Here is a 14,045-nt window from a genome sequence, read left to right on the forward strand (position 1 = left end):
TACGCACCTGATAAATCGATCTACTTGAAAAACGATCCAGTAAGAATAATCCGTGTTGTTAACACGGATCATAGAAAATTTACAGAAATTAACCAAATAAGTGTATTAGGCCTACTGTAGGTTTCTGTGCGGGAAATTACGATAAGCGAACGATCAGAAGCCTCGAGATGACCATCTGTCCAGTGCGAGAGATCTCTGCTGAATAAACGAGCAGAGGTTAAGTTTCGTGCGAAGAGTCATTACGAAAATGTAACCATTCATTACCACGTTCATCACAAATAACTTATTTAAGACCCATCTTATTCTTTTCCTCCCATCTAAGCCTTTGCATTACAAACGATTTCCCACCTTCAGCTTTATCGACTAGAATTCTGTATGCATTTCTCATTTCTCACGTGCGCGCTACATGCCCAACTTATTTTTGTACCACGCTGAAAACTGGGGCAGAGCATGAACTCTTCCCGGGTCCAGCCCTGATACAGGTAAATAGCCACAGAGGCGTGTGAACCGACCAGAACGCGGAACGTCTGAAATAACACAGCAGCTGCAGTCTCCTTACTTTTACAACCTGGACCAAATAAAGTGGGATATAATAAAAACATAAACGTTATGGATAGGTTACGTTATTTTCGACACTTCTGAAGAACCAGAGGAGAAGAATGCGGGTGCGAGGGGCCACACCCCCTCCCCCATTGAGATGTTTGGACCCAGAGGGCGGACAAGGCGGCTGCTACACGACTAAATACACAGTTTGGACAATCACGGCTCAGGGGCGCACAACATACAACTACAGATTAATTCTATAATATTCAGGACAGAACACGTCAACAAACATTTGAAGATGACTGTGTTCCGGGATGCTGGCATAAGATTACTCATCGCCCTGATGATGGAGACAGCACCACTGAAACGTCGGTAAACTTCTACCAGACTACACGGCGCAACATCCCAAAGGACAATGATCTGAAAAATACCCTTAATTTTCCAGTATTCCTAAGGTTAAGAATAAACTAATTTTAAAGTTTAATTAACACAAGTAGGTAATTGTATGTCATATTAATAAAGCGTATATAACTGGGCTGCTTCCTTGCAGGCCCTGAGGACCGTACGACAGTCATAGGCCACAATAGTAATAACTTAGTCACATGAAAAACGTGTAGTAAAAAATAGTTTCCCGAAACGTCGGTCGAATATGATCACAACTTACTGGATACCCCTCTCGCATCCCTGAGGATATATTTAACTGCTATAAATTATACCATACGCGACGCTACAATAGTACAGGATAACAACACAACTGCCGACATATCAGGTCTATTAGAAGACTAATAATAGACTACACAGTTCTTTCCCTGAGTATAGAACGCGCTATACGGATTGGCTTTGATCCATTCCAGACCACCGGAATCCTCCTTTAAAGATCCCTGTTCCTTTTATACTGATTGAACAACTGAAGGTTTTGAGGCAAAAAGGTTGTAGGTCCAACATGCAAAAGAATATCTGCCCTATTAGTAGATCTAGGACACAAAAATACGCAGAATTAGGGGTTGCGCCTATTTTCAAATGTCCGTTCTAACCTGAGGAAGTTTTAAATGATCGAATTTAAATTTCCTATAAGTTTATAACAAGAAGGGGAATGTAGACTTAAATAAACAAACTCCAATAAACAAATTTCCTTCATCCGTTCCGTTCAATTTTGTTGTCCCAACATAGTCCAGACATATGAGAAATATATACTGCAGACGGCAATCAAATATTTTTCACAGTTTTTTGTGAAATTATATTATGAACTGCGAAATAAATAGAAACAAACGTACTCTTACTTTGCCTGTTAAGCTCCACCTGTTTGTATAATACGACGCCAGGCACCCAGGCCTAGGCCTAGTGAGAAACAGTAGATCGCATTTACATATTTATTTATTATTAAATTAATACGATAATTTCAATGCAGACATTCAGTATGAAATGTTTGCAGGAATAAACAAGAGGACGGACGATCTCCCCACTAATCATCTAGTCGATGCACTTTTTGCAGTAAGATAATAAAGAGTCCGAGATTCAAACAGAAGTTCGAATTCCTAAGACCTACTGGGGGAAACGACAGCACAATATGCTACCTTCCACATTCACCAATATCCTCCTATTGACGGTATTATATAAAATTAGAACACACAGTTGTAAAACATCGTTTAATAAAGCAATAAAATGTCTGTGCAGAGAACCTATAGGAATTGAGATAGGTCACTTTTACGCTAACAACTCAAATTCTTTTCCACTCAACATTGAGTTCCTTCTTCGAGAAGAATAAAAAGGCAGAAAGGATAAAAGACAACAAAAGAGGCAAATTACACAACACAGGCATAACACAATTTTCTGCATGTAGCATTGTGTTTGTGTGTACGTTGCACTACGCTGGAGTGGCGGCACTTACACTTGCAGGGTGCGGGCAGATACCAACACAACGCATCTCTATACAAAGAAGTCTAACGTCCCGTAAAAACCCAAAGCCCCCTACCCTATTACTGCTCATATATCATCACAGAGCTTTTCAGAAAAGGATATTCCCCTATTCTCCACTGGGAACATCAATGTCATTATTTCCCTCAACGGGACAATGTTCAGCAGAAGAGTGGCCGTCAATGGCCAGGCCTATATCACGAGACGCTCAAGCTGTCCCGCCTAGTAGACCTAAATCTCGCACTTGACGAAGGCAAATCAATCGAATATTCACTGCGTATCCAACAGCGACAATCAAATATTTTCCGTTTTCCTTCCCAGCTGCGTCCAACGAGCGTCAACCGGGAATGATGATTTGGTAACGGAGCGTAAGAAACAGTTCGTAGCCTACTACGGCAAGGAACCAGAATTTGTCTGAACAGAATGAGGAAAACCATGAAGATTTCAATATTATCGCCAAGCAGGACAGAAATCGAACCCACGATCTGCTGAATACGCAAGAGTGCCAAACTTCCGAGAGCGACGCTTTGAGTTAAGGAATTGACACATAGATAAGTACCGACAGTCGGCCTCTTAAGATCAAACACTCTCCTCTCCAATGCTCTCAGACGCACCCGAGGGCCTACACCGGTCCTGTCTTAGTGAGAAACCGAGTTTTACACCCAAGCAGAACAACAGAATAGAGCTGAATGGCAGTAAACATTTCGCGAATTCATTCAAGTCTTCAAGAATGTAGCCTACGTTTCGTGTTTCAGAAATATAACGTCACATTCTCGAAAGAATTACGATTACATTTACATCGTGATTGTACTACATTCCGGTTACAAGACTTGAATATAATATGCTAATTTACTTGCGTCTAACAGATCTTAGGCTGTGTGTTTTATACATAATATTTATTCTATATTATTGCACAATAAATTAGGGTAGACCACACAAAATTCACAATCCAAATATAAGTTTAACGCTAAAAATAAATCAAAATACATCTCGCAGCCACCAAACTTATAGTTTACACTTTCATAAAAGAACTGCATAATTTTCAGTAGAATTTCAGATAAATTCGTCGGTATTTTTAAACACCCTGTACTCTCACATTAGGTTTTACGGATGGAAATTATTCTGCTCTAGTAGGCCTACTGTGTTCCCCTTCTACTGATGCATTATGGGCCCCTTTTACAGTGGAGCTGATACAATTATACACAATGTACCTAGCAGGACTTAACAAAAGGAAGCTCCGAGGCGCCCTCCGCTCGGCAAGGCTACAGCCACCGATGAAAGAGACCCTGGACCGTCCACAGCCCCTGTTAGCGCTGGCGGCAGTGGAGTCGATCCTCCATCTAGACTTCGCATCGGTCGAACAAGATGTCGTTCATTTCGGGATTTTCCGACTAAAATTTTGTATGCATTTTTCGCGGAACGCGTGTGAATCTAGCGATACGACAATGAAGTGATGCTTAAATGTGCCTGAATAATTGCAGTTACTTTAATGCTTACATAATGCCTCCTCCAGAGGCTTGGCAAATGACAGCCAGTGACACGTCCCAGAAAATACTGAAAGAAATTACAAATGAAGTCACGTCGAAAATTGTCGCCAGACTGTTAAGAAGTGTTTTTGCTGACGGTCATCCCGAAAGGCCAATCTATGTAGCACCAGGTCATTCCTTTAGCACTGTTCCTCTGACATTTATTTCTATGTGTTCATAACATTTTCATTCTTTATTATTTTAATTTATAATTATTTCTAAAGTCAACCGACTGTCTCTCTAATATATAGTGCAACATGTTTTCCATTCTGAACTTAAAAATTCAAATCTGTCCATCGGCGTTCTCGGCGCATAGTTGAACGTTCCTAAGTAAAATTTTTAAGTGATTTTATGAATGGATAAATACTCCACGACTGTAATTTTGCACTTCAGTTACGCGTAACTTAAAAATGGACTTGTCAAACCTGTTCTCTCGGTCTCGTACAAGCAGCTAATTATAGCCTAAACACGAACACGTAATAGCAGGCTTACTCGGCCAACATCAGAATGTTTAAAAAGACCTACAAATATGTCGTGTCGATTGTTTCAATAAATAATAGGAGAATCAACATTTTGTTTGCACACATTAGGCCTTGTGCCTATCTTCCACTAATCTTGAGAGAACAGTCAATCAGTGGTCCTACATCAAAATTTCTCTTGGTCACATTCATTAGCAGCGGCTAATATTCTACAAGCCACACTCATAAATAAAACATTTTCCGTGGTCACATTCGCTGTTGCTAACCATGGCCGCACTGCCAATCACATTCTGTGGTTCCATTCATTAATATACGCCGAGGTCACGACAATTATCATTTTCCATGGCTGTTCATTAACATACGCAGTGGTCTCATTCATAACGAACTACTTACAGCAGCTCTTTCATTAGCATTTGTTCGTTAATTAAATATTTGTCGTGTTCACACTGCTAAAAAAAACCCGTCTAGACATCGTTCAAGAACAGAAATTTAATACAACTCAGGTTTTAAACATTTTAATGTGAATCTAATTCCCAAAAAAATACAGCGTGTCTAAAAAATGTTCCTTAAGACGTCGGTTTATACAGACCCTTAAGGTACAACGCAGAATAAATATGGCGGAGTTGTAACATTACAAAGCAATAGAACCGATAAAAATATCTGATATCGACTTAATTGTTTGATATCAACACGGAATTTCTTTTCGAACGCATTCTTATATACAGGGTAGAAATCGTGCAAAATTCCAATTTCTAATGCTAGAAGAATTTTAACCAGAGTCAAGAGAAGACGATAAATACCGGAGGATGGAAAAAACAAATTCAGGCATCAAAATTACGCCTATAACTAAACGATACTCTAAGAAAAATGAACACCGTCGCCCTGTTTTGGCTACAATTTTCAGAGTTTCAAATACGTAATGTAAAGGTAATAGTGACGTACTCCTTACCTCAGAAGGTGTGGAAACATTTCCAAGAGTGTTGGTTTGAAGCAACTACGTCCCACAACACACGGATTAGCAAGACATGACATGCATCTCTCTCTGTCTCGTTTAAAATCTTTTTCCTTTCATTTTCCGTCAGGGGATGAGAAGCCTCGTTCGTGGGCCGAACATACAGCAGAAGGCGGGGTCTACGACAGCGCGGCCTGCGTCGGCGCTTCTCTCAGCCCTGGGGCGGGGCTTCACGCCGGCATTGGTCGCGTCAGGAGTTTCAGTAGCACAAGCCCCGCCCACGTCACGCAGAGCACAGGGCCTCTGCACGTAGCCCCAGCGCAGTGTGGCCTCAGAGCCAGCTCGGCTTGGAACTTTCTTCGTACGGTGCGCGGATCACACGACACTTCCGCGGAATTCACACCCCTTCCTGGTGACACACCCTTTTGTCTCCGTCGACCACCCCTCCATGGAGCCAACCCACAACCGAGAATCGTCAATAAGATTGCATGTCCATTCTTCGCCGTGTCCACCGACCTAGTGCTTGGAGCAAAATGCTGGTACCTCCGGAGATGATGGCAGCGCAGTCCAAGATGCTGTACCAGATTAACAAGTACTACGGCGAACGGGTGCAGAGCAGGAAGGGACAGGTCGCCAAAACAATCCGCGAAGTGTGCAAGGTGGTTCAAGACGTCCTCAAGGAAGTCGAGGTCCAGGAGCCAAGGTTCATATCCTCCCTCACGGAGTGCAACGGACGCTATGAAGGTCTGGAGGTCATATCTCCCGGAGAGTTTGAAGTCGTACTGTACCTCAACCAGATGGGGGTCTTCAACTTCGTCGACGATGGCACTCTGCCAGGGTGCGCCGTCCTGAAGCTTAGTGACGGACGCAAAAGGTCCATGTCCCTGTGGGTGGAGTTCATCACGGCTTCCGGTTACCTCTCCGCACGCAAGATCAGGTCTCGCTTCCAGACGCTCGTGGCACAGGCCTGTGACAAATGCGCGTACAGAGACTCCGTGAAGATGATCGCAGACACCACGGAGGTAAAACTCAGGATTCGGGAGAGATACGTCGTGCAGATAACCCCGGCGTTCAAATGTTCCGGAGTTTGGCCTCGATCGGCCGCGCACTGGCCCATTCCTCACATTCCGTGGCCTCACCCGAACCTGGTAGCCGAGGTGAAGACGGAAGGTTTCGATCTCCTGTCCAAAGAATCCGTAGCGATGCAAGGGAAGCAGTCGGCGATGGAAGGCGACGCCTGGGTACTGTCGTTCACAGAGGCGGAAAACCGTCTGATGCTGGGCGGCTGTCGACGCCGGTGCCTCAGCATCCTGAAGACGCTACGAGACAGGCACTTGGACTTGCCCGGGAATCCCGTGTCGTCGTACCACATGAAGACGCTGCTGCTGTACGAGTGCGAGAAACACCCTCGGGAACTGGAGTGGGACGAATCTTGCCTGGGGGACCGCATCAACGGGATCCTGCTGCAGTTAATTTCGTGCCTACAATGTCGACGCTGCCCGCACTACTTCTTACCCAACCTCGACCTCTTCAAGGGCAAGTCTCCGAGCGCGCTTGAGAACGCGGCGAAGCAGGTGTGGCGCCTCACGAGGGAGCTGTTGACGAACACGCGCTCCCTGGAGAAGCTCTGAGCCCAAAGTTCCTCGTCGTCATTTGCCTATGAATACCGCTTCTTTATATAAACGCAAATTAAAATAGCGAGACTCGTAAACAACCAAGGTGTTCCTTTAGATTCACGCTGAAAGGAAGGTTCGGGTTGAGAAACTATACATCAGCTCCGGTTTCAGTGTTCCGATCGGCGGCGAAAACAACACAATGCGCGCATTCTTCTGATATATCTTTAAACAAATAAATATTCTACATACAACCAGTGAAAAACTCTTTATGTTGTCACAATTTGCGTCTGACAGCTTCGGTTCATACACGGCTTGTAAGGGATGTGTACTCTGGAAGAACTGTGAGGAGTGCAAACGACAACATGATGATCTGATTCTTGTTGGCATGAAGGATTGGCTTCAGTGATTCTTGTTGGCATGAAGGATTGGCTTCAGTGATTCTTGTTGGCATGAAGGATTGGCTTCAGTGATTCTTGTTGGCATGAAGGATTGGCTTCAGTGATTCTTGTTGGCATGAAGGATTGGCTTCAGTGATTCTTGTTGGCATGAAGGATTGGCTTCAGTGATTCTTGTTGGCATGAAGGATTGGCTTCAGAGATTCTTGTTGGCATGAAGGATTGGCTTCAGTGATTCTTGTTGGCATGAAGGATTGGCTTCAGAGAATTGCATGGGAAAAATACGGGCGTAGAATCTGCTAAAAGGCTTTGCGGTAATTAAAGTACTACAGATCTGTCAAAGCTAAAAACTTCTTCGCATCATGATTAAAACGATATCATCGCTTGACTTGCTATAGGCTACAGATTTCGAAAGATACATGAATCAACTTCATATCGTACGTAGGGCATATACTCATTAAAACTCAATGAAGTTACCTCTTCCAACTTGTAAATTAATGTGTATGTTTCTTGCTAACAATCGTTTCACTTTACCACACGTCCCTTCCTTAGTACAGCGAAATGTCACTAATTTCGGGCATAAATGGTTCCGCCTTAGGTCGGTTAACCCTAAACGTACGGTCACAGAGCGTCTCTAGGGCCTAATTAGGATATTTAAAATGTATGTGAACTCCTCCAAATCAGCTTTCTCCCGCTCCTGTGCTAAAAGTCACTGTGCTGCTCCAATGAGAGCTAACGTAGGATACATTCGCTACTTTGGTGCTATTAAGAGTTGGACGAAGAACCATAATGGACAGTGCAGCAAATGCTTTATGGTGCAAAAAGAACATCGGGAAAAACACTGATGCGACATCTGAAATGTACATGTTCATTTGAGTGTTGAGTGATGTGTTATGTGTATATCTGTATGTATATGAAAATATATAAATAGGAATCCACCTAAGACTTTCAATGAAATGTGTTTTACTGTGGAGGAAGGCCCGGGTAGGGGCAAGCTGTAATAATTCCTGGACAGCATGTGCATCCAGGTGACACGGCAGCCAACATCTTCACAATAATATCAGGTAAATACATGAATAAAAACAATGAATTAATTTTTCAGAGCTACAAACCTAACTGACTTTAACTTCCACTGTTTATGTGTCTTACATCAGGTCTAACTAACACAGACGTTTCCTAGCTACACAATATTACAACAGCACGCAAGAGAATAGGCCTACAAATTATCAAAAAGAAACCACCAAAGTCCAGGTCTTCTGTAGGTCTAGTCTAGGCTGGGCATTAAGACACGCGTGAACTGATATTTAACACACCGTCTGCATAGATAAATTTTGGTTCCCATCGCAAGAAGCGACCGTATTTCTAACCATAAGTAACTGACAGCCTTGGTAAATGCATATGAGATATTTGTTTATGTGATTCTCCTTCGCTAGCCGGCGAAACTTTCACCACTGGGCATTGGGTAATTCAGAACAATGAAGTCCTACAATCTGTAACTGACGAACACCCACACAATGGCAGCATGTCAACTACGAATAGAAAATTCGCCCTGTCCATCAGCACATGAACTTCGTATCGTTAACCGAACTTACAGGCCTCTGCTACTAACAAACAAAAGCTTTCTAAAAATGTCTGAACACTAACTGCGACAATGAAGTGTAAAGCCCACAAGCCTATTAACGATGTGAGGACAAATCTTTAATAGAAATTCAAATCGCAGTGTGTCTTAGTGGCGTAGCGCCTAAGAATGTCCCATCGCTGACTATTTAAGAAGGAAGGAAAATTACAGGCTATTCCAGGGAGATTGAAATATATAGACTACGTCAACGCAACGCCAAGTAATGTAAACAAATAACCAATCAGAAGCAAGAAATTTGCCCTGACCAACAAGAGACCCCTGGAATACACGGGACAATATTTCTAAGATTACACACATAAGTAATTTCGTGAAGTTACTTAAAACAGAAAAGAAATCGGTGCTATTCGAGCAAGTATTTATGTCAATGTAGGCCTTACCTCGGTCTGTGCCTTACGTATCTCAAACTGAACGGATTGGCCTATGCTCAGATCTAACAGGCCTACAAAACCAAGAACTCAAAATCAGTAACCTAAGTGAAAAGGCCTACTAGATCGTTAATAAAGTAGTCTAATAACATCCGAAATTAGCTTATGAAAAGTGCATTCAATTCAAAGAATCCGTACACCAAATAAGCGTTATGTCTGATTCAAACCGTTCCCAGGTACTGTGTTCAAAATATCCCAAGGTTTCGACTTGAAGCTTACTTACGCAAGATGGTGATAACAGTCGAAACACAATTACACATAGGCCTAATCTTGCGCCACAGGTCGATCTATGTAAATGACGAAGATAAATTACCAACAGGAGTAAAGAGATAACTGCTTGCAATGTAACATTAAAAAATAACTATCCCTGAATTATCTTTTAAAGTAAATACTCAAAACTTATTGAATCATCCGTAAATCAGACACAGTCACAAAGGGCGCTTGCTTCACATACGAAATGGGCAAATCGGCCATGGGCTTAGACTACTTTAATCTAACGACAACAATTTCTTAACACACTCCCAAATAGCTAAAATCCTACATACATTTTGAGGGCACGAAATATAAAGTACAACCTCATCATGAAATTAAAGAACAAGTAAGTCTGATCTTCGAAGATGCGTTGGGCCCTCCTGCTCCAAAGGGACTGGGCGTAGGCCTCTCGTATTTCCCAAATGCGTGCCCTGTGACTTTGTAGGTACACATACAATATTACCCTTAATGATAAATTATTTAAATTATAGACCTAAATCTGTTAGTTCATACACAAAGTTATTGTGATAAAGCCATCACACTACAAATATACTGCAACAGAGATAAATTAATATTTTTCCTCGCTCTGTCCTTAGGCCTATGCATGAATACTCAAGGCTGTAAGCCTGGGCCTATATCTTAACAAGATCATTTCTTATTTCAGCCCTAGGAAAAGTTTTCGAGAGAGAAAAAATTATGGAGTTGGTGTTGTGAGTTATAACGCTGCGCGGACTTCTGGGACGAAAAAATGTTTCGGAAGAACATTTTGGCTCTTTGGAGGTAGCTACTTCCTACGAGTTGACACGGCGTAACCACCCGGGGGACGATTATAGAAATCTTCGCCGCTGGAGAACATAAAATCTCACAAAAATTACCTTAGATTTAAACTCAATGCAAATTTGGACCTAAAACACATCAACACATCAACTGTTGGTGCAGGCGGCAAATACAGCGTTTAATCAAAATCTGTCGAGTAGTTTTAGAGGTGAACCACGTGGGTGAGCATACACACCTCCATTATGCATTCATTTTGTGCAAAAAAAAAATATCAATAAAGTAACGAACTCCATAGCGCACACAACAGCTTGAGAGGATGAGGGACGCTCAGCTTAACTAAAAATTACCCTCCTTTTAGGAAACCCACTACCGTGTTCACAAGAACCAAATGAAAATGTTCGTAACACACAAAGGACTTGCAACTTTCACTCGGCCTAAGAGTCTTCCACATGTCTGTCATGATTTATCGAAGAAAATAACCAATTCGGAAACGACACACAGTAATAAAGGCTTAATTTTACGGTTTAAAAATTGTTCTAAGCTATTCTACACACGCCGTGCATTATAGCGTAGGCCTAAATGGGGAACTAGGTAGAACGGGTACCATGGGAAACCGCGGTAGGCCTGGCGGTCCACAACTTGCGGACTTCATGCTTCAGAAGCGCAGGGCGGTGTCATTTGTCAACGCTTCGTGTCGGCAGAAACGTCTACCATCTGCCGAAACTTTCCCCACCTACTTTCAACACGTTCATGGTATCGCCAAAACGCAAACACTCACAATTCACATTTTCCTATCCTGTTTTCCTTATTCTGTCTTCTGCGCGTCAAACGATTACTTCAAAACACATCGTTAAATCAGTTATGAAGCGTTCTCTAAGAACCACATTTGCATATGAACATTTCAATGAAACGCGACTTGCATAGACGAGATACAGAACACTGATTCTGTCCTGTCAATTGGCCGAAACAAGAATTATTTGAGAAACTGAATTACACGTTTTATAAATGGACTGGAATGGATTTAATGAAATTGGATTTCAGGATCTCACGGCGACCAGTATGAAGATGGCAGTCTTTTGGTATGCTGTGCTGTGTCGCCTGGTTACCGCCTCCAACAACCCCACTAATTAAATAAGGCGCAATACATTCTTCGTAACTAGCCCGAAGAGCAACGCGTTTCTTTGAAAAGCTGTCAAATGATCAGTCAACAAATTACACAAAGTCCATTATCGTGTTCACAAGAGCCAGCCAATGGACTCTGTCCTTAAGGTCCATTTTAGTATAATTTTTGTATCTTCATTTGGATTTCTTAAGTCGATTCTTCGATTACAGTTTTATATTAATACAAAATCACATTCTAGGTTCGTAACACCCAACCTTACTGAAACGAAACATTGTATTTAGGCGGCTTCTTACCTCTAGAAACCCTGGTTCAATTAGTTCAGCATTTTTTAGAAATAGCTTTACTAATTTCTTGCACTACAAAAATATTTCAACTTGGCAAAATTGTCTTTAAACTGGTACATATCACTGGACATTTTACTCGGTCTACCGGTTACAAAAACACATTTTTCGGAAGCTGGATACCTTTTTATTAACATTTTCTTAATACCGACTCGTCTTACAGAAAATCGGACTACAATACAGACTTGTTAGAAGTCAAGCCCTGAAATGTCAGAACCCACCTAAATATGTTTTAAGCGAATTTAATAATTAACGAAATTTTAGAACAGGAAAGAGGAATACACAGTCTCTGTGCAGTGTGATTACCTACGACTTCCACTGTTTACAAAAATATTTGTGTCATTAACAAGTAAACATCGAGGGTAGAGTGGAATGTAAACTCGCAAAGAGCGTTTATGGAAAATGTTTTCTCTTAAATAACGAGTCCGCCAATTAATAACGTAGGCCCTGCCCAAACCGTGGCAAAGAGACGCGGTTCTAAAATAAGTTCGTCAGTGCACGCTTTGCCCCCCCCCCCCCCCCACGAGCAAACCCGCGGTTTGTAAGAAGTCGCGTCTAATCAATAAAATAACTCGAGCGGGATGGGAGCGAGATTACCAATTATAATGGACGCTTCCCAAATACACGACGAAGAAACAAAGCCGTAACTTCGTTAGCATCGATTTCCTTCCTTCCTTTGCCTCACAGTAGGCAGTTTTAATGCCAACAACCTTGTACAGTCTATGAATAACGCAGAGCAGTGCTAACGAAGGAAATAGCTATATTAACACGCCAACTCCTTAACCACATTTTATACAGCGTGTGGCAGAAACTCGTGACGGAAATCAGCTAATGCTGACAGTCAACGAGATATACGACCTCACAGATTCAGATAATCCAAGATACGCCATTTCCGGCTTCATAGATCCTTATGGCCACCCACGTGAAAGTTAAAAGGTCAGAAATCATCAAGACGAATGAAATCAACTTCCTTTCGTAATAATTCAAATTACACGAGTTATGGCAACAAATTACTATAAATAAGATAAAACAATCTTCGACACACGCACTTCGTACTGTGAACGTTTCTCAAGTCCTGGGAAAAAAAAGGAGTATAAAGACGAATAAAATAATTTTCTTTTCATCTTTTCCGTTTATTTCTATCAAAAAGCTGCCAAAGATTCCCAATTGATATGGAGTGTTCTTCCATGATAGCCCAGCCCCGGTTCTGATATTGACCAAACCATCTCCTTTCGACATTAATTTGTCCAGTTTTCTCTTTCAGGGAATGCATGAGGGCATGAGGTTAAATGCGTGCCCATCATTACGTGTACTGAAATTACTAAACGAATTTGTATGAAATCATGTACGCGTACGCGGAGAACCAGACTGAATTTTGTCAGGAAACTTCAATTTCAATTAATGCCTGTTCAATACAGGACAACTCCTACTTTATCATAAAATAAAAGCAAACTTATACGTTACGTAGACAAGTTGCTAAGCATGGTTATTCATATTAAGACATAAAACGCAGACCTCGTTAAAATGTAAAACATCGATTGTTATCTGAAACACTTCTCGGTACAATGAACGTTACACGAAATAAAGGAAACAGGATAATTTCTAATTCTATGTACTCTGATTAGGCTCAGGATAGGAACCACAGGCGAACTCTTGTGTACGTGGTATATAACCCTGGGTTTCATAATAATTTCTTTGATTGTCTAACAAATTATTATTTTAATGAAGATTTCTGTCTTCTGGGTTATTGCGCCGTGTAGTCTGGTCGATGTTAACCAACGTTTCAGAGGTCATACTGCCTCCGTCATCAGGGCGATGAGTATGAAGATTTCTGTCTTCTGGGTTGTTGCGCTGTGTAGTATGGTCGATGTATCCAACGTTTCAGAGGTCATACTGCCTCCATCATCAGGGCGATGAGTATGAAGATTTCTGTCTTCTGGGTTGTTGCGCTGTGTAGTCTGGTCGATGTGATGCCCTGATGACGGAGGCAGTATGACCTCTGAAACGTTGGTTAACATCGACCAGACTACACAGCGCAATAACCCAGAAGACAGAAATCTTCA

General features: G+C 41.9%; 2 protein-coding genes across 21 annotated transcripts in view; one reads left to right on the forward strand and one right to left on the reverse strand.

Moving 5' to 3' along the window:
- The window catches only part of rg (A kinase anchor protein rugose), a 400,245-nt gene that overhangs the window by 55,366 nt on the left and 330,834 nt on the right, over window positions 1-14,045 (reverse strand). The gene's annotated exons all lie outside the window — the stretch shown is intronic.
- On the forward strand, window positions 5,713-8,363 carry mab-21 (nucleotidyltransferase mab-21). The gene has a single exon (XM_022060829.2). The coding sequence runs from the start codon at window positions 5,903-5,905 to the stop codon at window positions 7,043-7,045; it is 1,143 nt and encodes a 380-aa protein (XP_021916521.1). The 5' UTR covers window positions 5,713-5,902; the 3' UTR covers window positions 7,046-8,363.

The sequence above is a fragment of the Zootermopsis nevadensis genome, unplaced genomic scaffold (assembly GCF_977971745.1).
Source record: "Zootermopsis nevadensis isolate Lab colony 2312 unplaced genomic scaffold, Znev_1.0 Znev_ptg000022l, whole genome shotgun sequence".
NCBI classification, from domain to species: domain Eukaryota; kingdom Metazoa; phylum Arthropoda; class Insecta; order Blattodea; family Termopsidae; genus Zootermopsis; species Zootermopsis nevadensis.